Source organism: Vipera ursinii (genome assembly GCF_947247035.1).
Source record: "Vipera ursinii genome assembly, chromosome: 7".
Classification (NCBI taxonomy): Eukaryota; Metazoa; Chordata; class Lepidosauria; order Squamata; family Viperidae; genus Vipera; species Vipera ursinii.
In genome coordinates, this window is record NC_139521.1 from 32,306,246 (window position 1) to 32,333,928 (window position 27,683).

General features: G+C 34.4%; 1 protein-coding gene across 3 annotated transcripts in view; it reads left to right on the forward strand.

The window, feature by feature from the left end:
- The window catches only part of TENM3 (teneurin transmembrane protein 3), a 229,182-nt gene that overhangs the window by 138,847 nt on the left and 62,652 nt on the right, over nt 1–27,683 (forward strand). For 2 of the 3 annotated variants that reach the window (XM_083367442.1, XM_083367443.1), the window contains exons 11-14: nt 11,170–11,316; nt 20,131–20,347; nt 21,797–21,916; nt 22,277–22,538. In XM_083367442.1, the coding sequence (XP_083223568.1) occupies nt 11,170–11,316; nt 20,131–20,347; nt 21,797–21,916; nt 22,277–22,538 (746 nt within the window). Of the gene's footprint in view, nt 1–8,711; nt 8,739–11,169; nt 11,317–20,130; nt 20,348–21,796; nt 21,917–22,276; nt 22,539–27,683 lie in introns of all 3 variants that reach the window. The other variant, XM_083367441.1, reaches the window with a different exon arrangement.

The window sequence follows — 27,683 nt, forward strand, 5'->3', positions numbered from 1 at the left end:
GAGTATGTTACTACAAGGAAATTGATATATACAAAAAGACAGAATGTTCAAAAACACAGCTGGTTTTGCATTCTACAAGGTATGCAAGAAAAAATGCAATCTATTACAATTGTAGGTTCAAATTCAGAATTATTCTTACTGCTGCAGAATTACAAAATGATGAGTAGGCATTCTCTAAGAAAAAATAAAGAACTGTCAGCATGGAACTTGGACTAGTTCATAAAAGGACAGTATTTTTTATAAGAAAAGAAGATCTGGGCAAATAGAAACATCATCTGTGAAATTTGAAAATACTAGGTATTGCATAAGAAACAGAAGATATATGAACTGAATTCAAAGTATAATGACAGTAATTACAATTAAGGGAAACAGATTGTCTCTTTGCCAATTTACACTGACGTTATGAGAGATAGTTTAACTGAATTGAACATAAAATATGTGTGCAATCATATTATGGTATGCAGTCATCTAATTAATGACTTAACATGCACACAAATTATAGTAGGAGGTCATATTCATAGAAGCTACTCTATTTGAATTACATTCTTCATTTATACTCCTGCTCCATGTTATTTTGAAAAAAAGGTCATTTCCTTTATCATTATGTTCATACGGCAACTTTTGATATTGAATGGTGTTGTGATAAGGCAACTATCTTTTTATATAATATTAAAATAATTAACATACACAGAGATGCAACTATGTTAACAATATAATTTAATATAAAAATTAAGAGGAAACGTAGAAAAATGGCCTGGGAAAATGTATTATACTGTAAATAAACAGTAAAATATATGACCAAATTGCTTTAACTCCTCTTTCTGTCTTTTTCCTTCCTCTACGATCACCAGCATAAGACTAATTTAGCATTTAAGGAAACTCTTGCTGCATATTAAATGTAGGTTTATTTTTCCAATATTAGACAATAATTCTGTTAGCCATTCTCTAAATGTGAATATCAACAATTCTTTATATTTGATAAACTCCATATATTATTGATCACCAAGAACAATATATGTATCTTTAATGAACAGTTATCAATTATAAAATCATATTAACAATCCTAAATATTTCACCCCAAAATATAATATGACAATATAACTCTAACCCTTTAATATTTCCACTTCTGAATTGCAGAGTAATTGCAACCAACTTTTATTGAACTTTTTCAATTTGTTTTTCAACCTGACTTGTGCAGCTTACAGTGCATTCAGAAAGTATTCAGACCCCCGTCACTTTTGTCACTTTTGTTATGTTGCAGCCTATAGTTATTGAAATTCATTTTTTTCTCATTAATCTACACTCAATACCCCATAGTGACAAAGTGAAAACACAATTTTAGAAATGTCTGCAAATTTATTTAAAAGAAAAAACTGAAATCTCACATTGGCATAAATATGCAGACTGTTTGCAACAATACTTGAAATTTAGCTCAGGTACCTTTCATTTCTCTTGATCATTGCTGATATGTTCCTACACCTTGATTGGAGTCCACCTGTGGTAAATTGATTGGGCATGATTTGGAAAGGCACACACCTCTCTATAGAAGGCCTCACAGCTGACAATGCATACAGGTAATCCTCAAGTTACGAATGTAATGGAACCTGCCAATTAGATTTGTAACCCGAGGATTCATAGGAGTAAATCACATAACTTGAACGTCATCACTCCCACGCATTCGCCCACGCATTTGCTAATAGAATGCACAGGTCTTTAAGTGCACGAGGTATCTCAGGGTGGGGAAGGCAATGGGGGGCCCTATTGCTTCTGACCACCCAAGGCCTCCCACAACCCACTGAGATATCTCATGCTTCCCCCTCTCCCTCATCCTGCCCGACTGGGTCACTTACCTAATATAGATCTTGATAAGGAAGCTGTCTCTGCCATGGTTTTGTCTCAAGCAAACGCCTGCATGGATGAGAGATTGCATCCCTATAGGTTTCATTCATCTTTGCAAAAAGTCTTTGCTGCCGAGAAAGTCAGCAAAGGGCTTGAGGAAAGGCCTTTGCCACCGTAAATGTGCACGCCTCTCCCAGGCTCCATTCTCAGCAGCAAAGGCTTTTTGCAAAGATGGCAAAAAGCTTTGCAAATGGAGGGAAGGCTTCAGTGCTTCAGGCACTTGTCCAGGCCTCCATTTGCAGAGGACAGAGGCCTAAAGTACCATGAGATCATGCTAGATCAGTAGCGCGAGATCTCCTGCTACTGATCTTGTGTGATCTTGTGGTACTTTAGGCCTCCATTCTCTGTGAACGCACCAAAAGCTTATTTTTCAGTACATCTGTCAATTGTCAGTCATCCAGGTCAGGGTTGTCCCAAAGGTGCTTTTTTAAGAGGCAACTGGAGTTTCTTTGTTTTTGTTTTTTTCTCAAAGACATTTTACTTCTTGCCCAAGACGTTTCTTCAGTTCTGATTAAATGGTGAGGAATAGAAGAATGTATATTCCTTGCAGTCATCTGGTTGTTAGCACTCTTTCTGAGAGTTGGGGAGTTGGAGCACTCAGAAGGATTTTCAACCAACACAATCTATGTGCACACTTTAAGCCCAAGAATCCACTGAGGCAGAAGTTGTCCACATCAATGATAAAACACCCAGACACAAACTAAGCAATGTGATATAATGCAGTACAGTGCAGTAAGACATGTGTAGATCTGTACATTGGAGAAATAAAACAACCACTTCACAAGCAAATGACAACATTCAGGACAATATTCAGCAGTCCATCTGCATTTGAAAGACAAAGTCCCCTCTTTTGAAGACAGCAAAGTTCACATTCTGGTTTGAAAAAGGGGTCAAAGAGGCCATCTACATTAAAACTGAACAGCTGTCTCTTAACAGAGGTGGAAGCATGCAATACCATCTATCGCCTGCTTACAACACAGTCCTTTCAGCAGTTCCAAGAAGGTTCCACCCATTTGCACTATTCAGTGATTCTGAGGGCACAAATAAACCTCCAAGTCACCTTAATGACTCTCAGAAAGAGAGCTAATGACCAGATGACTGCAAAAAATATAAATCCTTCCATTCCTCACAATTCAGTCAGAACTGAAGAAACTTGGATGAGAAGCGAAATGCTTTCAAGGAAAAACAAAGAAAGTCCAGTTGACCTTGAAAAAGCACCTTTGGTTCAGTGCCATATGATACATTTCTAATGTATCTGTCATTGTGCTAATCCTTAATTCTTATAGAGCAACACTGATTTTTATAGAATGTTCATTAAATTATTGCCTGGTAATCTAATTTAGCATTCCTTAAGTATTGTTAGTATAGTGTCAGTTATTGTTGAAATCTATGCAAAAATCAAGTTTTTTAAAGCTAACATTAAACATGAAATATTATGTTTGTTAGAAATATCCTATAATGGGTATGATTACACCAATAGCAATAAGAATGCATTATCCCTCACTGAAAAGAATATCACTATTATAATCTGTATAAGATAATCTGTAATAAAACAGTACACTGAGTACCAATTAAGAATCATCAACTCACCCTAATTTAAACAAGACATGATGAGAATAAATGGATTTAATATAGACTTCTTTGCAAGTTATAACTTCAATAACAATTGAAGCTAGGATATGTAAATCTAATAATCCAAGGATACTGATTTACATCTTCAATCAATGATTAATGAACACTATTCAATTTTAAAACACCTTTGCTGAGATCTCTTAATAAAACTTACTAGTGAATGAAAATTTTGTGTTAGTATAGCAACATATTGTAAGCAAAATTACAAAAAAGGTTTTATTTTCTTTCTGTTGCTATATTTATTCATTATAAGTGGGTAGTGATTAAATATCAGTAAATTTCCACATTTTCCCCACTATTTAAATTAGAATTTTTGATTGGTGTCAAGTCAATGTGCATTTTCATCTATATTTTCAGCATATCTTACCCAAGGTTGGAGATACAGAAAATATGTGTTTATAATTTTATCAGATATTTCAATTTTAGAGAAATTAACCTGATTTTTATAGTAAAGTTTTGCATGGTTTATGATGGAGTGCTATAAAGTTGAGAAGTATATATATATAATACACTGTCCTTTTTCTGTCTTTTACTTCTTAGCACAATTCCAGCAGTTTTTCCATTACAAAATTCCAAAAGGGATGTTATTCTCAAAAAGCAAACATTCTGCAATTTCTTTGCTTAATAGCATTTCGTTCAAAGTTTCCTTTTCCATGAGACTAAAAATACTTCTTTTCAATGGTCCTTCGATGGGCAACTTATCTAAGTGGTTATTATTTGATATGGTGTTGTATTATTAATCAGTTTCTGTAATTGAACTTTTCACATTCCAAAGAAGTAATGAGTCAGTAGGCAGTTCAACATTCTTCTACTATTCCATCATCTTCCTTTTAGCCTTTTCATGTTCCTGTTTAAATATGGCACTTCATCCTCATGGCAGTCTTAAGACATCCATTCTTTTTCCTTTCTCCTTTCATTGGCCTCATTAGTTTCATACCTTTGGTCATAAACTCACTTTCACTGTTCTGCATTTGGCTGCCATTGAAGTAAATAGCAGTGTTCCCCTAATGCAGTAAAGACAACAATGTATAGAATCTGTTAATATATAAACTTTTTATTATTTTATTAATTTTCAAAATCATATAAATTCAGATCTTAGGTTTGCATTTTAAAAACACAATAGGAAGTGATCTTGAGAAATAGTATGATTTATTTGTCCATTGTTGACAGAGATCATCTTTTTCAGTCTTCTTTGCTTAAGATACTCAGGAATTTTTACTAGGTGTTCATGCAGTAGTCAAATACTATGTTTTATGTTAATTTAATCTTTTGTTTGTTTATTTATTCAGATTTGTTATAGCTGCCCAACTCCGATGAACTGTAGGTAGTTGTTGTTAACTGCGAAGTCGTGTCCGACCCATTGCGATCCCATGGACAGTGTTCCTCCAGGCCTTCCTCTCCTCTACCATCTTCTGGAGTCCATTTAAGCTCACGCCTACTGCTTCAGTGACTCCATCCAACCACCTCATTCTCTGTTGTCCCCTTCTTATCTTGCCCTCAATCTTTCCTAGCATTAGGCTCTTCTCCAGTGAGTCCTTCCTTCTCATTAGGTGACCAAAGTATTTGAGTTTCAATTTCAGGATCTGGCCTTCTAAAGAGCAGTTGGGGTTGATCTCCTCTAGGACTGACTGGTTTGATCACCTTGCAGTCCAAGGGACTCGCAGGAGTCTTCTCCAGCACCATAGTTCAAAGGCCTCAATTCTTTGGCGCTCAGCCTTTCTTATGGTCCAACTTTGACTGCCATACATTGCAACTGGAAAGACCATAGCCTTGACTATATGCACTTTTTTTTGACAGGGTGATGTATTTGCTTTTTAGTGTGCTGTCTAGATTTGCCATGGCTTTCCTCCACAGGAGCAAGCGTATTTTAATTTCTTGGCTACAGTCCCCATCTGCAGTGATCTTGGAGCCCAGGAAAATAAAATCTGTCACTACCTCCATTTCTTCCCCATCTATTTGCCAGGAATTGAGAGAGCCAGATGCCATGATCTTGGTTTTCTTAATGTTAAGTTTGAACACAACTTTTGCACTCTCCTTCTTCACCTGCAACAAGAGGCTCTTTAGTTCTTCTTCAATTTCTGCCATTAGAGTGGTATCATCTGCATATCTTAGGTTGTTGATATTTCTCCCGGCAATCTTAATTCTAACTTCTAGCCCTGCCTTTCTCATGATGTGCTCTGCATATAAGTTAAATAGGCAGGGTGACAGTATACAGCCTTGCCGGACTCCTTTCCCAATTTAGAACCAATCAGTGGTTCTGTGTCCAGTTCTCACTGTTGCTTCTTGACCCACATATAAGTTTCTCAAAAGACAAATAAGATGGTCTCTTACTCCCATCTCTTTAAGAACTTGCCACAGTTTATTGTGATCCACACAATCAAAGGCTTTAGCACAGTGAATGAAGCAGAAGTAGATGTTCTTCTGGAACTCCCTAGCTTTCTCCATGATCCAGCGTATGTTGGCAATTTGATCTCCAGTTCCTCTGCCTCTTTGAAATCCTGCCTGTACTTCTGGTAGTTCTCGATCCACATATGCTGGAGTCTAGCTTGTAGGATTTTAAGCATAACTTTACTAGCATGAGAAATGAGTGCAATGGTGCGATAGTTTGAACATTCTTTGGCACTGCCTTTCTTTGGAATTGGAATATAAACTGATCTTTTCCAATCCTGTGGCCACTGTTGTGTTTTCCAAATTTGCTGGCAAATTGAGTGTAGCACTTTTACTGCATCGTCTTTTAAGATTTTGAATAGCTCAGCTGGAATACTGTCAGAACTCTCTCATAGCAGAGAGTTCTGACAAAACATGATCCACTGGAGAAGAAAATGGCAACCCACTCCAGTATCTTTGCCATGAAAACCCCATGGACAGTACCAAAAGGAAAAAAATATATGATGCTGGAAGATGAGCCCCTCAGGTTGGAAGGTGTCCAATATGCTACATACATACATACATACATACATACATACATACTAAAAACCACACAGCTAGCCCAGACTAAAACAATATAAAAGCAATTCAAAACAAGCAAAGCAAAGCAAAACAGCCATGCCCATTCCACCCAAAAGGCAATAATATATTAATCCCAGGCTTGGGACCAATGTCTGGTTTTAAGAATTTTTGGAACCCTAGGACAGGGGTCTCCAACCACGGCATGCCAGAAACAGGGCCCCGCAAACAAGCAAAGCCCCATCTGCGGTCTGCACAAAAAGCTGTCTCCACAGATCCGGTCCCTGATGCTCAAAAGGTTGGGGACCTCTGCCCTAGGAGAAAAGAGACCTTCTTATCTCTGGAAAGATGCCCTTCCAGAGGGTAGGGGTCATATCTGAAAAGCAGTGCTTCCTCAGTCTCACAAAATAAAAACATTTAATAGAGGGCAACTGGAATGCATCCACCCTCAGAAGTAGATTATCAGATATCCAGACTCTTCTATACAGGTAATTAACAAATAGTATCCTTTGGCAGTTGCCTAGGAAACTTTAATAAGCTTGATTCCTAATAATCATTATACTTCTGGATGATAATATCCATTATTTAGGTTATTTAATAAATCCAAAAGATAAAAAACAATACAATATCATGCATAGTTATATAAAATACATCCAATATATAATAATAATTGAAAAATAAGGCCCATATATGTAAGTTGCAACATACAATTATTTAACCATTGCCAATCCTGTGAAATAATAGACTAGTCTTTACGTGAAATGGTAACTGGCCATTGTAAAACATCTTGAATTTTTGAAAATATGCTGCATGCCAAAATTATATTGCTTTTATCTGAAACCTTGACTCAATTTCAAATTTTAAACAATTAGCTTCATCTGTACTATTCCCAGTAAGAATAATGTGTTGTTGTTTTTGCATAATTAGCTGCATATTTCACAGAAATTGACAATTCGCAAAATGGAGGGAGTAAAAAAGTGCTTTCTCCCAAGAATCCATATTCAAAATAGGACTTTTTGAGTTATTTATGAATTACCTGAATAAAGGGGTAAGCAATAAAATTCCCCTGTTCATGAATCACACAAAATTATCCAAGGCAGCAATAAAAATGTTAATTGGAAAAGCTGCAGAATTGTTTTCTGAACTGAAAATGGCAGCTATTATTCAAAGTAAGTAATGTGATCACCTGGGGAGATTATAAAGAAAAACCTTGATTTCTCATATACAACAATGGAATATAAACAATTATTTACTGACCAGAAAAAGGATTTACCGAGGCAGTTGTTGTAGATAGGTCAAAGCTGTGAAAACAATGAATTCTGTATTAAGGGTCATTGTAAAAACACAGGATTTAAAATCAAATTGGAATGCCTTTAAACAGCTCTATAATGCAGCTACACACCTGGAGTACTAGGTATAGTTTTCATCAGCATGCTACTTTATAGAGTTCAAGTAGATGTAGAGAAGGAAAATCTGAATCTTTTGGATGGAACAGTTTTCTTTCAAAAAAAGATGATGATTTATAGAATTATTTAATTTAGAAAAATACGACTAAAGAAAACTATGATAGAGATTATCAAGTGTGGATATAACAGAGAGAAATTTCTTTCTCAATACCAAAAGCTAAATCTAAGCTCCAATTTAGCTAAATGGTGGAAAATTGGTACCAATATCCTGTGAATGAAAACAAGATACATCAATGGCCACTAACATAGAAAATTTTACAAGACAGTTAAAAAAATTCAGAAAGGCAGTTTTACTGACTAGTGGTCATGATGAGTAAGTACTTTTTTCTGAATCAAATCTTCCTCTGAATAGCAATTATTAGAAATACAAGAGTGAGAACAATCTTTTCGTGCTTTTGTGTAGATGTCTATGAAGAAAAAGAGGTATACTAAACTTTTGCTAGTCTGTTAAGTATTTTATATAAGAACTGTACAATTCTATGAAATATAGTTTTCTATCTGGCCTTGGCAACAAAAGTCACAAACTGTATGTGCACTAAAATTAAAATTGTTCATGTTTTTCAATAGATGTAGCTGTAAAATGATATAAACCAGTATATTTGAAATCTGGACATAGATTTTTATATGGTTATTTACAGTGAGAAGTATACTGCTCTGAAATGAAGGACTTTTCAGTAAATCACTACTTTTTCTATTTGTGAATTCTGAAAAATTCCATCCTTTATGATTGTTCTTAAATGTCTGTTCTTTTTCTTTTTAATTCTCAAGCTCACTATTTGGATAAAATAGTTAAAGGTACTGTATACTTGCTCTTACTTGATATGCTTCCATGTATCTCTACATGCCTCCATATATCTTTGTGTATATTATAGTGGTCATTCCATTAGACTTGGCAAGTGCAACATATTCATACTCTTTGAATTACAGATTTCATTTGTGTTACTTTCCATACGACTTGGATAAGAGAAGACTTAATGTTTTTGTTATCTGTTAACATTTTTATTAAGCAGTTTCTTAAGCTTCACAATATGTGTATAAATAGATTCGCTTTGATGGTCTGACGCTGAAGATTGCTAGGTATTTGTTGTTTGTGGTGTCTTAAGTGTCCCAACTTTGTTGTTGGAACAACTGGTCAATTTTTCATGTATAAAAGACGAGAAGGCCCCCTGAACTGGAAATTTATAATAGAAACATGAGTTCAAGTCTGACATGAAAGAAAAGTGGGAGACATTTAATGCTTAAACTCGGAATTCTGCATTCAAATATCTTGATGTATTTTTGAATACCATCCACTAAAGTTAATCACTAAGCTTTTTAACTTCAAGGAAAAAATTGTAAGAAAATCTGTGCAATATGAGAAATCTATTTTATGTGCAAAGTTGATATTTGAATATAACATTTAATATAAATACTTCTTAAATATTAAAACCACTAAACAGCAAATATTTCCATATCTTCAGTTGTTGGTAGAAGTCTGGCTATTTAATTTATTTATTTTTATTATCATCAGTGCTCCCCTTTTTTTCCAGATTGCCTTTCTTCTATTCCTTATTTGTGCTTTTTCATTAGAGTATGGCAATATCCAGGCTTTCTTAGAATTATTCTTAATTGCATCAAATTGTCTGCAATACCTTGATGATAGATGATAGATGAAGCTGCGTATTCTATGTAGTAATCAAGTGGAAAAGATTATTTCAAAATTAAAATATATCCTCTGCATGTATAGTTAAAATGGGCAGGTGGCAAGAAATGCTAAAGAAAAAGCAGGCCAAATATAATCTCAGCCGGGTAGCATTATGTGACATCCATAGCAATAATTTCATCATACCTGGTCATGAGATGTTACTATATTCCATTTAAATTAAGTTATTGTTTAATTTGTGCTTATGTAGGTAAATAAAGGTATACATTTGTAATTATTTTAGTCTAATAGGCATAGGAACAGATTCTTTCGATAATGCTATCAATTCCTGGAAAGAATTCTGAGATATAGACAGAAAAAAAATTAAAAGCAATGGCACATCTTATATATTAATCTGTGTGGAGTAAAAATTAAATCCTAAAAACTTATTTGTAGCTAGTGATTATAGTACTGCTTTATTTGCTTATGTGAATGTCTTACAACAATCATAGATAAGGAATACTAGAATTTTACATATCTATATTTATATAATGTCATCATTCTCATACAGGTCATGTTGGCTGCATGCCAGGTTTTCATCAATATGAATTGACAAATAATGTTTTTGATGTAATGTTAGATTTAAAAAATAGATCTTGGATATATTAAATAATTTTAATTGTTTCCCAAATTTTCCCTCCTTGGCCATAAAAGCAGACAAGATAGGATATAAAGGTAACAGAACAAAAGCCTTAGGGAGATTGTCACAAAAAAATTATAATCACTCTCCGCTCTGTCTTGAAGCACGTCACTACCGTGTTTTTGTTCAGTCTATCAATGTTTATTGTGGTCCTTATGGTATTTCATTTTGTCCGTCCTAAATACTCAAATACGCACAGCTATCACATTTAGTTGGAAATCTTGTTGGTCCTGTCCCATCCGTATGCAGCCTGAATCCTAATGTTTGTTAGACTAGATGCTAAGCTGCTTCACTATTTCCTGAGCTTTGCTTATTCTGTGGAAAAGGAATGTATTTTTGGCATAAAGTATAGTCATAAAATTGACATATACTTTGTGCAATTATTTAAAGCACTGTAATTTCACATGAATATACGGCAAATTAACATTCTCTCTTATTGAGCACTAAAGAATATATCTTCTTTTGAATTTTAAAAATACTTCTTTAAAACAATACTTCTTTAAATCTACATATACAAATATATCAAATCATTATTCTTAAGAATAGAAGCACTATTGTTTTATCTTGAGGCTATGTTGTGTGCTGTGATGCTGTTGCCTGCTGTTTCACTAAAGAAAATGAAAATACGATTTTGTCTGGCCTGCAGGTATTTAGTGGTTTCTTAGATATATTTCCTGCCTGCACAGGTAAGTGGTGTCTCAAAGTGTCAGACAAATCAAAGATGCCACTTAGTTAAGAATAAGAATCCCAGTTAATGTTGCTGTACTCTCTATGTGCAATTACAGTATTTGTGCTGTTCTGAAGGCCTGTTCCCAATAAGTGTCTCCTGTTTGTATTTTAATTAGATTGAACTATTTTTGTAATATTTAAATCACATGGAGTATCCTTTTTGTTTGTTTTAACAGAGGGATGCCCTGGCCTGTGTAATAGTAATGGAAGATGTACTCTTGACCAAAATGGCTGGCATTGTGTTTGTCAGCCTGGATGGAGGGGAGCAGGATGTGATGTCGCTATGGAAACTTTATGTACTGACAGCAAGGACAACGAAGGAGGTAGGAGGTGTAGAGCAAAATTCTTGCACTGCTAAAAATGTGAAATTATTGGCTTCTTAATCAGGTGAACAAAATACTGCTGTGAGACTGATATAGAGCTTTTACTACCTGGGATGAGATACATGCAGAAATGTGCTTCAACATTTATTGCCTTCATTTTGTATGCTATCAAATCCTTAAGTGCTGGTTATAGCAAGCAAAATGTGTACATCAAAACCCATTAGTGAACATTAGATCATAACTGGTAGTATATCTATCAAAGAACAAATACAATAATCCAGTGAACTTTATCATAAAAGTGCACACCAACAAAAATGGTTGTGAAGTCCCTTTTCAGATTAAGTTTTGAAAAAGTTACAGGAATATGCTGAAAAATAGCTTCATAAAAGCTTTTCCTTTTTTAACTGCCCTTTATCAGCAATAGTGTCATCCCCAATACTGCATACAAGCTGTCCTCAACTTACAATCATTGATTCCAACCACACCACTTAGCAACAGAAATTCCAGTCTCAATTGCTATTCTAAGTCAAGGACTGCCTGTAACTGTGTATTAACTATATTTTTCAACATTTCCACCAATTTGTTTAAAAATTGAGGTCTTCTTACCCCTTTTGAATCCTCCCAACTTTCATATTCCTGACAGAAGCAAAAGCAGGGCTTTTTTTCTCATAGAACGCTCAGAACGGAGTTCCGGCACCTTTTTTGGATGGAACCTTGTAGGGTAGGCAAGGCAGATTGTATGACATGTGTGAGTTCCGGCACGTTTTTCTTTTACAAAAAAAGCACTGAGCAAAAGTATTCTATTTCCTGGGTTACGTTCAAATCTTTATTTCTCTTTCCCTTTTAGATGGGCCATTATCATGAGTTCCTTTCCTGGTTTTTCAGATTTCTCTTCTCAGTATACTTGGATAAAGTTTGTCATGTTGCCTACCTCCTCCAGCCTCTTCTTGCTTGTCCTCTGTTTCTTAAATTGTTATAGTTACATTTTTACCTTGCATGTTTAAAAGAATGCTGAGGTACATTTTTAGTTAACAATTTTGTTATATCTTTATATTTTACTTAATTGCTTAAGACAAGATGAAATGCCTGTGTGACTTTATTCTGATGTAGACCATATATATTCCAAAAGATATCCTCATTTTGTAGCAATTGTTAGTTGTTCTTTGTTTACCATGTGAGTAATTTTAAGTTCTAGCCTATCCACACATTCAACAACAATGGTAAACTATGGAACATTAAATGTAATTGGACCATCATGTGCTACCGTCAGAATCTAAATATAAGTGAAAATATAAAGCATGTAGACTCTCTATTTGTATTATAACAAAAGTATCTAATAGCAGAAAAATGTTAGGAAAGTAACATATCTCTTAAGGATGACAGTTTAACGTTAGATTGAATTAAATACATGGTAAAACTCTGATCTCAGAGCATAACAATTTTAATCATCTGCCATGATACTGATTTCTAGCATTACTTAATATTGTGTAAAATCTTGAGATTAAGATTTTAAAATTATAATAAGAAAACAATAGATAATGCCACTTATTAGCATAATAAATTTTAATTTCTATAATAATCAAATAAACAGTATGGACATTGATTTTCCTTATTATGCAGAAACACTATCCTGCCCAGTAATAGGTGTAATTTAGTATTCAAGCAAATGATCCTGCTGAGTGTCATTATGCGTGCACAAGGAATTAAATAAAAATCTATTACTTTAATTCCTCCTTTGTCTCTAGGTAGATAATATACTTCTGCAAAAGATATTACCAAATTGTTGAATTACATTGGTAGACATTACAAAATTTACCCTACTAAATTCAAAAGCACCTCCCAAAATTGTTCTAGAAAAATCTTAGCCAGTAAATCACACAAATTTATCATTGTTTACTCAGTTAAGTAACCCTAAGTTGACAGGTGGGAAAAAAAATTCAGTAGGATAATTAGAGTCCCTTAGGTGAGATGGGCAGTATGAAAATTTAATAAATAAATAAAACAAATTAAAAATTGTTTAGATGGTTTGTACACATGTAGTAGTATGTTCCATCTTAAAAGATGCAGAAAAAAATGTAGCCCTGTTGGAAAACAGAGGAAAAAATAAAACCTGTAGAATAGGACTGTTATTATTGTCACAGATATATCACAAAATGCTGAACAGTTGTTTAGTTCTTCAAATTTTAAACTTTCTCATATTTAGCCGTAAGACACATTTGACAAGTGAGATCACAGAAGCTAAGTAGCTTTTTCCATTGAAAGTGATGGGACTAGGATGCAGTTTAAAGCAAAACAAGACACACATGCATTTATCATGCATTTCAACTATAGCATGTGCTAGCCAGTTTATTTTAGTCCTACTAAGCTTCTCAAGTGCTAAACCAACTAGAGATCTATTGTAGCATGTTTGATAATGAAAATAGAACAAATAGAATAGAATGATCATTACAACTTTTTTCTTATTATTCCCCATCTGAGTTTGTAAAATCAGAATATTGTACAAGTATAAATAAACCTTATCTGTACTGAGTAAACCTAAGATCAGTGCAAAATAGCAGGATGTCTGCCCTTTAATTATCTTGTCAACTACTAATTTAAGGAATAAAAACATATCTGAGTACTAATAAGCCTCAAACTATGAGATGAAATTTAATAATAAATAAAAATAGAAATTACTTTACCAGTGAAATAAGACTCAGATAGTTTAAGATTCTGGTTTGTTCCAAATCTGGTAAGTGTCAAATCAAATCTATAGCAAGTCAAATGCTATGTATAAAAAAAATTAGTAGAGCTCTATTTGACAGGCAAAGGAAGGTTTGTGTATTTATTTGTCTGTTTTAATTGAAGCCACATATATTGACAAGGACATTCACAATGTGATATATGCCAAATTATATTTTCTTACTACCTAATTCTTTCACTGCTTTCCAATAATATATATGTGTTTGTGTGTGTGTGTGTGTGTGTGTGTGTCTCTGTGTGTGTGTCTGTGTGTCTGTGTGTCTCTGTGTCTCTGTGTGTCTGTGTCTGTGTCTCTGTGTCTGTGTGTGTGTGTGTGTGTGTGTGTGTGTGTGTGTGTGTGTGTAAATGTTGTTAATATTATTTAGGCTACTTAAGATTTAATAATAATAACCAATAGTTTTGGTTATCTTATTTTATGGAGGTTATTTTTATCCTTTTCTTATTTGAAATGTTTCAGATAGCTCCTGATTATTCTGTACTTTTTCTCTGAAGTTTCCAGGTATATTCTAAACAATAAGATCAAAGACATTAAAAATATTCCAGAAGTGGATGACATATTTTAAATGGGGATAATTGCTCAAGTTGATTCTCATAAACCCTTTCAGTTGCAATGCCGCTTGGGGTGTGTGTGAAAGCCCTAATAAGCAGGCATATACATAGAATGAAGGCTACTGCTAAGCTTGTAAGCCGCCCTGAGTCTTCGGAGAAGGGCGGGATATAAATGGAATTAAAATAAAAATAAAAAATAATAACCATAATTTAATAGATATAAACATTTTAAAGTTTTGTTTGATTTTTTTTATTCAGAATTTTTTAATTAAAAAATTGAATGTCCATTTTTGGATTCTTAAAGGAGCTGTAGTGTTTCTAGAAGCATTTCACTTTTTTTTACAGAGGCAATATAACATCTGGAAAAGTACTAGCCATATAAAGTATACAGACAGATTTTTTTCTTTTAATTTCTTTTAAAGGAAAACAGATTCATAACTATCCATTGCTCACTTGGGCAAACAACTGATAAACGTCATAAAAATATAAAAAACAGCAAAATGGAACAGATATGTTGGAAAAAGGAAGGTGAAGTGGTATGTTTATCCCAAAAAGAGAAGTTTAAATGATTAAAAGTCTTCAAATGCTTCATAACTCCCAAGCGTAAGACAAAAATTTCCTAACCATGAATAAAAAACAAAATGGCCTGCCTCTTGATTTGGAGTCTTCATTACTGTTAGTTTTCAAGTAATGGTTGAACAACCATTAATCTGAGCCAGTTTGAAGATTCCTGTCCTGGGCAAAGGGTTACCTTAAATGACCTCCAAGGTTTCTTCAACTCTGATTCTGTTAGCAAAAGGAGTGACAAATGCCTGAGGAAATACAAATTTACAGAACATTAGATTCAGCACATAGTGGAGAAATTAATGAGTGTGTGTTGGCGAAGTTTTTGTAACAGCTTCCATTCATAAATATTTTTTCAGAATTTTCCAAGGAGTTAATGTTATCAACATTACATTGCTGTGCATCTTTTAAAAACAGGTATTTGCAACCTTTCTAAAAAAATATATGTTTAAAGGTTTTGTATAGATCAGACATATCAAACTGATGATGTCGCGTGACGTCATGTGACGTATCTGAGCTTTTTCCCCATTGCTGGCAATGGGGTGGGCACGGTTTCGTCCCACGGTATAGATGAAGGTTCAAAATGAAGTATATAGATAATCATCTACTGAATGAGACTGTATATAGTATACAGTATACTGTACATCTGTCAATTTTGAAAATGAGCAGTGATGAATTGATTGATTGATTGATTACATGCTATCCAGTTGATGTCATCTCTTATACATATATTGACAGATGACAATCGGTCCCTAAACTGGTTCTTCAGGCTTCCAGCGGTGCACACATTGGCACTGTAACTGAGGCCATCAGTCTTTTTATTTGGGTACATGTGATTCATTTTTACGGATATATCAATAGGCATGTAATAATTTGCATGTAATTTGTCTTGTGGTTAAATTTTATAGAGCTAGCTTTCTCAGATAAGTATCCTTTTAATTGTAAGGGGAAAGTTTTTGTTCCCTCTTGTAATCATTTTAAAGAACTGAGATTGAAGATTCAGAAGTGGTTTTTTTTCCCCAAATCATCATGCATTCTAGGTTTTTCCTTGAAAATCAAAAATATCCGCTAGACTATTTTTTTAACATAAGAGACTAAATCAAATGTAATTTGAAGATTTTAATAAGCTGGTTGAAACAGATATAGAAATGTAGATATTTTCATAGTGTTTCACAATAAATGTTAAGTCATAATGTGGCGGTAAAAACACCCATTACAAGGTTGTGTAACTTAAGCTATTTCTGCTTTTTCAAAAAGCTGATTAAAATACTTTTTTTAGCATTATGAATGATCACAGCAACACTACAATTAATCTTTCGCATGATGTCTTTAAGATCAGGTTAACTTATCAGGTTTTCATTGCTGCCATTTAAATTAGTAATAGCTAGGAACTTTAAAAAGCAGGTTCTGTACTTTGCTACATTTTTAATCTTAAGTAGTAATTGTTTTTAGCCCCTGGCTGAATGTTTAAGGAGAAAGTTTTGATGACTGAAGGCCATAACAAGGAAGGTTAATAACATCACACAATTGAGCAAGATTGTGGTTCTATAGCAAGAATTGTTGTGAGTTTTGAACATTGTGTTTCATAAATGTTTCAGTGTGTTAAGCTAATACAATAGTGTTCATTGTTTTTATCTTATTCTTGCTGAAAATTAGCAGAAAAATGCATCCTGAAAAAGTTATACTGAAAAATTCTTGTTCTAAAAAATTGCTTACTATTTAAATAAGATTGATTTGAGGGCTACATGCCAGCAACTAATTGTCCATCAAATGTCATGCTAGCTACTAATTGTCCATCAATATTTTGGATATTTTAAATTGTTCATTTTTGGTTGTGTTACTTATGTAACATATTCAGATCTCTTTTAAAACTCAAAAAAATCTTTTTTCTAATAATATGGACAGGTTTAGTCACACAGCTCATACTTTAAGATAAAATTTTGCCAATATTTCTAAATATACATTTGGGATTTGAGACATACTGTGATGATGGAGCACATAATTTGCATACAGGAAATAAATCTTGGGTTAATTGATAGAAAGATACCCCTTTCTAAAACTCTCCCATCAGTGTAGACATGATTGGACTAGGTCGATTCAAACTTTGATTCAATGGGAGCTTTCTTTGTTTCTAAATATCAATATTTTTATTTAATCATACCAATGAATTTTGCAGAAATCATCTTGACTGCTGCACACCTTTTATAAATAGCTGGCTGACAGTGGTCAAGAGTTTTTTAAAAAATGTCATTCTCTATTGATCTCTGCTCTATTTGCTGATACATTGATTATTATGAAAGATATGAAAATATACTGAATTATTTTGAACTCATTATTTTGTTACAGTATGTGACCTACTCTCTTAAAAATACTTCAGCATTTTCTTCTCAAAAACAGATACGTTCTTCTTCAGAACAATCTGTGTGGCTCATGAATCATATGCCTTATATAGATCTTTATGTATTATTCTTACATTCTTTTTAGTGTAAAATTTGTTTCTTCTGTGATACATGGTTCAAGAAAGAGAGTGTATATACCAAATCATTTGCATTCATTAACAATATGTATTTCCCTTCTTACTTAAATGACATAATCTAAATTCTTCCAGTAATAGTGAGTCTGAAAAGGCTTCTGCATCTTATTAAATATTAATACAGTATATATTAACATAACAAACTATGGTGCAGTAATTAAGGCACCAGGGTAGAAGCCAGGACTCTGTGAGTTCCAGTCCCATGTTGGGTACCAAGCCAGTTGGGTGACCTTGAGCTACTCACTTTCTCTCAGTCCTCTGATGGAGACAGTGTCAAATTCTTTTTGTAAAACCTGGCTAAGAAAACTGCTGGGACTTGTCCTGGCATGCGAACAATCTGACAGGATTGAATGGGGGAGAGAAAGAACACACACACACACATTTTATGAGTAGCAAGAGGTGCAGGTATTTCTTTTTTTATGTTCTCAGTTTGCCTGTGTTTCATTCATCCAATCAGGAATATGATTGTTGTTTTGAGAGCATCTCAGAGCAAGAATCACCTGTTGCCACTAAGGTGGATTTTTACCATAAATACAAATTTCTGGAGAAGATTGTAATTCTGTTTAAGGATTTTAGCTTATTTAATAAGTGGGGGTAGGGGATATATATACACAGGCACATGAATGTACACAGGTCACACAAAAACAGAGGGGGTAGGAGGGAAGGAGAGAGTTGCAACATTAATTCCCAGTTACTGTTTAGTACTAGGATAGGATAGGATAGGATAGGATAGGATAGGATAGGATAGGATAGGATAGGATAGGATAGGATAGAATAGAATAGAATAGAATAGAATAGAATAGAATAGAATAGAATAGAATAGAATCTTTATTGGCCAGGTGTTATTGGTCATACAAAGTAACATAATCCTAAGATACCAACAGTAGAAGGTAATAGGAAAGATGAGAAGGATAATAGTTATACAACCTTACTACATGAGTAAATATCTTTAGACATAAGACAATGCTGTGAGAATTAGGTGTTCAGCAGAGTGATGGCACAAGGGAAAAAACTGTCTCTGTATCTAGTTGCTTTGGCATGCAGTGCCCTATAGCTGTAATCATGAGAGAAGGAATTGAAACAGTTCATGTCCAGGATGTGAGGGGTTTGCAAATATTTTATCAGCCCTATTTCTGACCCATGCAGTATCCAGGTCCTCAAGAAAAGGCTGCGTGGTTGCAATTGTTTTTTTTTCTGTAGTCCTAACTGTACCTGTCCTGTTTGGTTGCTGTACCAAACCAGACAGTTATAGAAGTACAGAGGATAGGCTCAGTAATTCCTCTATAGAGCTGTATCAGCAGCTCCTTGGGCATTCTGAGCTTTTTTGAATTGATGCATGAAGTATATTTTTGTTGTGTCTTTTTAATCGTGGTTCTAATGTTAGGTATACATTTCAAGTCCTGGGAAATTATAGAACTCACATCTCTACAGTTTTAAGTGTTTTCATCTCCAGATTGTTCTGATTGTACGATAGGGCCAGTTGTTCAACCTCCTGTCTGTATGCAGACTCATCACTGTCTCAAATGAGACCAATGACTCTTGTATCATCTGCAACCTTCAGTGCTTTAACAGAGGAATCCTTCAAGTTGCAGTCATTGGTATAGAGAAAAAAAAGTAATGGAGAGAGATATAGCCCTGGAGAGGCACCTGTGCTAACTGATTGGGTATTCTATGTGATTTTACCTGCTGCTATCTGTTAGAAAGTTTATAATCCACCTTCAAGTGTGGTTAGGCACAGCTAACTGAGTCACTTTGGAGCAAAGAATTTCTGAAATGATGGTATTGAATGCCAAGCTGAAGTCAACAAAAAGGAGCCTTGCATAGGTCCTTGGAGATTCAAGATGTTGTAGTTGTAATGCAGCGCCATGTTAACAGTATCATCTGCCAATCTCTTTGCATGGTAGGCAAATTGCAAGGAGTTTAGCAGCGGATCCATAATGGTTTTTAGGTGGGCCAACACTAATCTTTCAAAAGTTTTCATAACTACTGATGTCAGAGCAACCAATCTGTAGTCATTTCAGCTCCTTGATCGAGGGTTTCTTGGGGAAAAGGATGATAGTAGAGTGTTTGAAGCAAGAAGGGACATAACACATCTCCATTGTTTTATTAAAGATGTGGGTGAAGATGAGGGCCAGTTGATCAGCGCAGACTTTCAAGCAAGAAGAAGTTACTCTGCCTGGGCCTGGTGCTTTTCCATTTTTTCTGTGAAATAGAGACTGCACCTCTTTTTTCTAGGATTACCTGAGGAGGGTGATAAGTTTTTTTATCTAATCAGAGCTCCCTACTCTTTTTAAGAAGCTTAAAAAGAAGCTAAACTTTTAACTGTTTTCATATTACATTCAATACAGTAATCATGTAATTGCTCATTAGAGACAAAATACTAATAAGAAGTATTGTTGTTTTTCTTTTGACTTTTTTGTCTGTAGATGGATTAGTTGACTGTATGGATCCTGACTGCTGTTTGCAGAGTTCCTGCCAAAACCAGCCTTTCTGTCGAGGATTGCCTGACCCACAAGATATTATTAGCCAAAGTCAGCAATCACCATCTCAGCAAGCTGCTAAATCCTTTTATGATCGGATCAGTTTTCTTATAGGACCAGAAAGCACACATGTTATTCCTGGGGAAAGCCCATTCAATAAGAGGTGACTGTAGTATTGTAGTATTAAATAAAAAAGTAATGTCTTATGGGCTTTTTTACATTTCTGATACTCTATTTTTTCCCCCCAGGATAGCTGGAAACCTTCAAACTTTGAACGTCGAACTGTGTGGCTATTGTGTATAAAACTTCAGTCAGTTTACAAACCTTTTCTTGTTTGTAGTGCCTATTTCTAGTAGGAAATTAAGGGTTTTGCAAATCTTGTTCACCCAAAGGATTTGAGTTAGCACTGCTGGAAGTATATCAAAAATGTGAAAATACTTCTGAAAGGAAGACAGTAATGCACTTTTAAAACAAAACTGAATGCATAATATAAATTATGAATTATTTTAGTAATACTGTGAACTCTATAACAGCACGGTGCATAAACTGCCTGTGCAGGCTTTATACAGCAGTGGCACATTTCAAAATAAGATGGTAATAGAAAGCAAGTATTCTGTGCTTTACTAAGAGAACGTAGGTTATTTTATACTAGAAGTCTTCTATCTGGAATAATTTAGTTGCATTAATGACACAGCTGTTGATTAAAAGTATTAAAGAAATGCTTTTTAACACTCCCTTAAATTCTGTATTTTTCATCCCCCGAAAATGCAAAATTTCTTCTCTAAAGACCTTGCCTAAAAACAAACTAGCAAAACTAGCAAAAGAAATCATTACTAATTTCTTCATTTTATACAATGACTCGGAATGCTTTGGTTCGGAAAGCCTTGTACTTGAAATCAGGGAATTGAACACAGTAGTAGGCATTTACAGTAGTGTCCTTCTGTTGTAGCATATCATATAAATTGAAAAAAATGAATACATACATATGTCCATATATACCACAAACGGAAATTTATAGAATTAACAACATTTTTATTTCAAAGCTCAGCAGTATTTGAAGAATGAAAAAAAATCATGTCATATACAGAGGGGGATTGCTTCATGAACTATTGGCTATTGATTTGGAAGTATTGTTTTTCTGATTAAATGAAAACTACTACCAAGTATTTTTACTTATATTGCAGTTGGAAAGGAAGATGCCACAGTTGAAAATGCTAAAACTCAAATTCCAAATATATTTAACATGGAATTAGCATTTTAAATTCAATAAATTAAATATACTAATCATACACAGGATTGCACCATAAAGTACTGCATAGCCAATAACATTTTCATAGAAAGAAATACCGGATCTGAAATGGACCTTTAACAACAAAATATAGCTGGTCACAGCTATATTTACTTGATGCAACTTTTTGGTATTCAGATATTGTATGCTCACATACATTGTTAAAGTGTAACAGAAAGAGTCACTATAAATAATTAAGAATTTGAAATTAAGTTGAAATTAAATTGTGTATTATTCTGTGAAACTAATATTTAATGTTTATTGTTGGATAAAATATAATTTGTAAGAATTCCAAATGATCTAAATTTGTGTCTTTCTCCACAGTCTTGCATCTGTCATAAGGGGTCAAGTATTAACAGCAGATGGAACACCGCTAATTGGAGTTAATGTCTCCTTTTTACATTATCCTGACTTTGGTTATACAATCACTCGTCAAGATGGAATGTAAGTTTTTTTCATGCACCTGAAATATGGCAATGTTCATTCTTCTATCTATATATCAGAAACATTGCACTGATAGGTTGCAGAATAGCTGACTATCATAAGGTTGAAACTGGTTGGGCTTTGATAGGTTACCACCAGGAGTAATCACATTTATCAGCTAGATTGAGAATAAAAAAAAAACCTGGTTTGCATCAGTATCAAACCAGTGCTAAGAAAACTACATAAATATGTTCCTGAAGTCACAAGGAATTATACTTAACTTAGAGGAGTTATTATCATTAAATCTTAATTGTATATATCGGTTGGAAAGCTTTAAATTTAATTAAGATGTATTACTAAATAATTATCTGGTTTACCTAGGTTTGACTTGGTGGCAAATGGTGGTGCATCATTAACTTTAGTATTTGAACGATCACCATTCCTTACTCAGTACCATACAGTCTGGATTCCATGGAACGTCTTCTACGTCATGGACACTCTTGTCATGAAGAAGGAGGAGAATGACATTCCCAGCTGTGATCTGAGTGGATTTGTGAAACCAAATCCCGTAATTGTATCATCACCTTTATCTACCTTGTTCAGGATCTCTCCTGAAGACAGCCCTATTATTCCTGAGACACAGGTAAAGTGCCATTTAAGTGTAAAGATTTTTGCACGCAGATCATTGTAATATATTTTAGGTCATTAAAATAACAACAAAAACAATAATATATAATTTGTATTGGGATTATCAGCATGCTGGTTAAAAAGTTTTAATTATCAATTCCTGAGTATTTATCAATACTCTGCTAATGTCTTAACCTTTCTATGGTTCATTCTGATCCCTTGAAGTCTCATTAGTTTCATTTTAGAGTTAAGGATATGTGATCCTACTTTACTTCTGTTTCCTAACACTTTGTCTTACCATTTTCTGTGACACCAAATAGTTAATTTGCCTAAAAGAAATCTCACATTTTGCTTGGCAAACATCTGATAAGCTGCAGGAAAAGATTGAATTAATGCAAATGTTTTTACACTTCTATGTTATTCCTAGAATATCATCCTACATCTGCCTATAAAAGATTAATTTGAGCAAGTATGCTTATTGGAGAGAGTTACCTCCACATCATTTTTCAAAATATTGAAGAATTTGGATGAAGAGAGTTAAGAGTTCCCAGATGTAGAAAAGTTTTCATTCTTTATTTTCTGGCAAACAGCTTTTCCACTATTTTGTTGTTTGTTTATGGTTTTTTATTGGATAGTATACATTTATGTATTCAGCACTATTTAATATCCATCTAATTACCTGTTCACGTTATATTACAAGTGCTTGGAAACGTTTGCTTGTTTTATAACTTGATACTCATTTCAAACCCATGTACATGTATTCACAAAAATGCTTTTGAACCCTTTCTTATCTACACATAAACACAAAGATAAATGAATTGCCTACATTCTGCCTTAGTAGATATTCTCTTGCCTTGGAATGTAAGTCCTTGCCTCATACTTCTATAGTGTTCATTGTAGAGACAAACCAGCATTTCAAACATATGTTTATAAAAATGTGTTAACATTTAGGGAACATTTATGACAATAGGCTGTTAAAAACTTCTTTATCACTATCCAGTTTATCAATATCTTCACTAAAAAAAACTCTCAAAACTAAAATGGCAGTACAAGAAAAAATAATGTCTGGTGAGATTTAAAAACAATGTTTAAACAATTAACTTGCCCACTGGATAGTTATAGCCCATGTTGTGTCTCTGTGTGGTCTGCAGACCCTATTTTCATATGACCTTAAGCAACTTGCTTGTAATCCTTTCAGCTGTTTGGATCAGGTGTTATTTCCACTCTTTCCAAAGATAAAATAGTAGCTTTTAGCAATGTAAAAACTATGCCAATAACTAATGGGTGATTTTTCCCCCTCAATACAAATTATTTTAGAAAGTTTTTCTTTCTAGCGGTTTAGTTAGGCTCCTGAAAAGAATGTATTACATTTATAGTGTAGGTTCTCAAAGTTCTTTATTGGTGAAATAGCTTCCAAATAATACCATGGCAGAATTAATCTATTGTCAGCTTCAGTTTCAGATCTATTCTCCAGAAACTGGCTAATAAAACATCAGCACATTTTATTTATTTTTCACATTTCTGAGCCACCCATCTCCCTCAATAAGCAGTAATTGTGTCACACAGCATTACCTGGAAGTCATTTCATCAATGATATTAAACTGTTTCTAACTGCATCCCAACGTGATTACAGAATCTCTTACAGGTAGTACTTGACTTACAACTATGACTGAGATCAGAATGTCCATTTTAAGCAAGACGATTCTTAAATGATTTGCACCTGATTTTTCTGGCCTTTTTTGCCACAGTTGTTAAGAGAATCACTGCAGTTGTTAACTGAATCAGGCAGTCATTAAACAAATCTAGCTTTCCCATTGACTTTGCCTGTCAGAAGCTGACTGGGAAGGTTGAAAATGACAATCACATGATCCCAGGATGCTGCAATGGTTGTAAATAGATTCCTGTTGCCAATTTTGATCACATGATTGTGGGGTTGCTGATGATTATAACCAAGTGGTCTGATCTAACAAGTGAGGAATGATTATAAGACACTTTTTCAGTGCCGTTATAACTTTGAACAGTTGCTAAATGAATGGATCATAAGTCGAGGACTACCTCTTTTGTAATTGTACATACAATCTCATACAGTAGTCCTCAACTTAACAACAATGTTCAGTGAACAATCAATCAGTTCAATGACTGATCAAAGTTACAGTGGCACTGAAAAATATGATTTATGACCATTTTTCACAGTTACGACCTTTGCAGCATCCCCATGATCATGTGATCAAAATTCAGATGCTTGGCAACTGGTTCATATTTATGACCATTGCTGTGTCCCAAGGTCATGTGATCACCTTTTGCGACCTAACAAAGTCAATGGAAAATCCAGATTCACTTAACAACTGGGTTACTAACTTATCAATTACAGTGATTCACTTACTGTACAACTGTGACAAGAAAAATCATAAAATGGAACAAAACTCACTTAACAACAGAAGTTTTGGGCTCAATTGTGGTCATACATTGAGGACTATCTGTATATAGTTTGGTCCCCAACATATTTCTTATCATTACTTTTCTTTCTTTAGCAGGTTAATTTTGAATTCATGTCACATATTTTTCTATGGAAAAGGTAGTACATAAAACCATATAACAATTACTGTTTTAAGTATGAGGGCAATTCGGAAATAAACCTCCGTTTGGTTATCAACGACAGATACAGAACTTTTATTATACACATTAGAAAACTACAAAATTACATTACTTTTCGACATAATCGCCATTCAAATTGAGGCATTTGTCATAACATCTTACAAGTTTTGAAATGTCTTAGTAGTAGTCTCTCGGCACCAAATCTGGGCTATGGGGTGCTTGACTTGACCATTGGAAAGGAAGTCGGAGGTCAATGCCTTTTTTTTCTCCCTTACCTCACTTCTCTATTCCCCTTTCCCTTCCCCATCATTTCCACTATTTGCTTTTGTATTTCCATTGTATTGTATATTAAAAACTAATACAACTTTCTAAAAAAATATCGCAACGGAACTGCTTCAAAGGTTCTTGGGTGCGTCTAGGGGTATGTGGGTGAGCATTATCGTGAACCAACACCACACTGGAAGTCTGACTTCCAATACTTGTTATGGATGGCTCATCTGAGTTTTCATAACGTTTCACAGTAGACTTCTGAACTGATGGTCGAACCTTTCTCTATGAACTTCTCTAGCAGTACTCCTTTGGCATCTTCGCATTTGGTGGGATTTTTTATGGCACCACTTCCGGTGTGGTGTTGGTTCACAATAATGCTTGCCCGCATACTGCTAGATGCACCCAAGAACTTTTGAAGCAGTTCCGTTGGGATGTTTTTGATCACCCCCCCCAGCCCAAATTTGGCGCTGAGTGACTACTAATAAGGAATTTTAAACCTTGTAAGATGTTATGACATGCCTCAATTTGAATGGCAATTATGTTGAAAAGTAATGTAATGTTGTAGTTTTCTAACGTGTATAATAAAAGTTCTGTATCTGTGAATGTCTGTCATTGATAACCAAATGGAATTGCCCTCGTATTAAGAAGGAATTGCTGTATCCATAAGTTGGAATCATGCCTGGTTGTGTTTAAAGCAATCTCCCTGAAGAACAGGAACATTAGCCATGACCATTTTGTTTCAAATGATTTAATTGGTTCTATCTTAGAGATCTATCTTAGAGTGGATCTAACTTCTCTGACTAGTATATTCAGTAAGGGAGAAGCAGTTATGATGAAAATTATGAAAAGATGTGTGAATGATTTTTTTTACTTGCCTGATTTTTCACTATATCTTATCAGTGCAGCAGTTGGTAAAGACAGTATTATATATAATGTATTTTGGTACAGGAATGCATCATGTGTTCTTTCATGGGTTGATTGGTTTGAATGACAAGAAAAGTGTTTTTAGTTTATTAATTCAATTGCACTAATACATTATTTATTTGAAAAACGTTTATATGTAAGTAACTAAATGCCATCTACAAATTATTTTAAAAACTATGCAGTAGGATGATTATTCTGAATCATGCAGTAGAATGATTATTCTATATAAAATACAGGCAGATCTGCACAATTATAGAAAGGAAAACAGCAGATTAATATCTTAAAAATCATTGCAAAAGAATAACTGGACACTGATTAGCTGTTTGGCGGCTAGAGGTAGACTGGCAGCAGCTGGCAGTATCCATGAGGCCTGGGACCATTGGAAGCACACAGCAGTATATCTTTCAGAGTAAACTGGTTGAACCCCTGGATGCTGGTAAACCCTTTGTCATGGTTCCAATAGATGAGAACAGTAAAAACAATTTTAAGGTTTCCTTAAAGAACATATTTATTTGGCTACAAAGTATCAGCACGATCAAAAGTGAAACCAAGACTGAAGTTCCCTCCCAAAGGTTACAGTGTTACAAAGTTGAACTTCCCACCCCAGCAACATGTCATAAATCACATTCCCCAATTAACTACTTTGGCGGGCTTTCTAACGGAAGCTTCAGCCCACCAAAGTCAGGCAGCAATGACCTTGGTTCCCACAGGACAATTTATTGTTTTGTCTAAGCTTAAAAGTACACACACACCCGCCCAATTTGTGGCAACCGAAAACGAAATGGCTTCAGCCATTTCAGTGCTGACACCCTTCTTGGTGGCAATGGCAATGTTTGGCAGGAGTGGATTGGTTGTTTTTCAAAAACTACCAGTGGACAACATAAGGCTGATTGGCAGGCCACGTGCAGCTCACATGCTGCATGTTGTGCAGGCCTGGACTAGAAGTTTCTTTCTGCACGAGATCTTAATGCACTGGAATCATCTAGCAAGGTATACTAAAAAAAAGGTAACCTTTTCCCCCAAATCAATATTTTTTAACAAATAAATCAAGAAAAATGTATTATATTTCATTGCTTCAAAAGATCTACAGCTCTACTGATAACTGATCCTGGTGGCAACTGTATTTTTGGAGTACTGTATTTCCATATTACTTGGGCAGAAGTTGGCTAAGAGAACAAATGATCCAGATGTTTTCCTCCTTAAAATACTTTGACTCTGTGTAAATTTGAAAATAGAAAACCTTAATAATCATTTAAAATAAAACATTAATATTTAAGGATGAATGGAAGAAACAAGGAATATGCATGCTGAACTTCCTTCAGCTTTAGTTATATTGGTGGGCTGGTGGAAATATAATTTAGCAACATCTGAA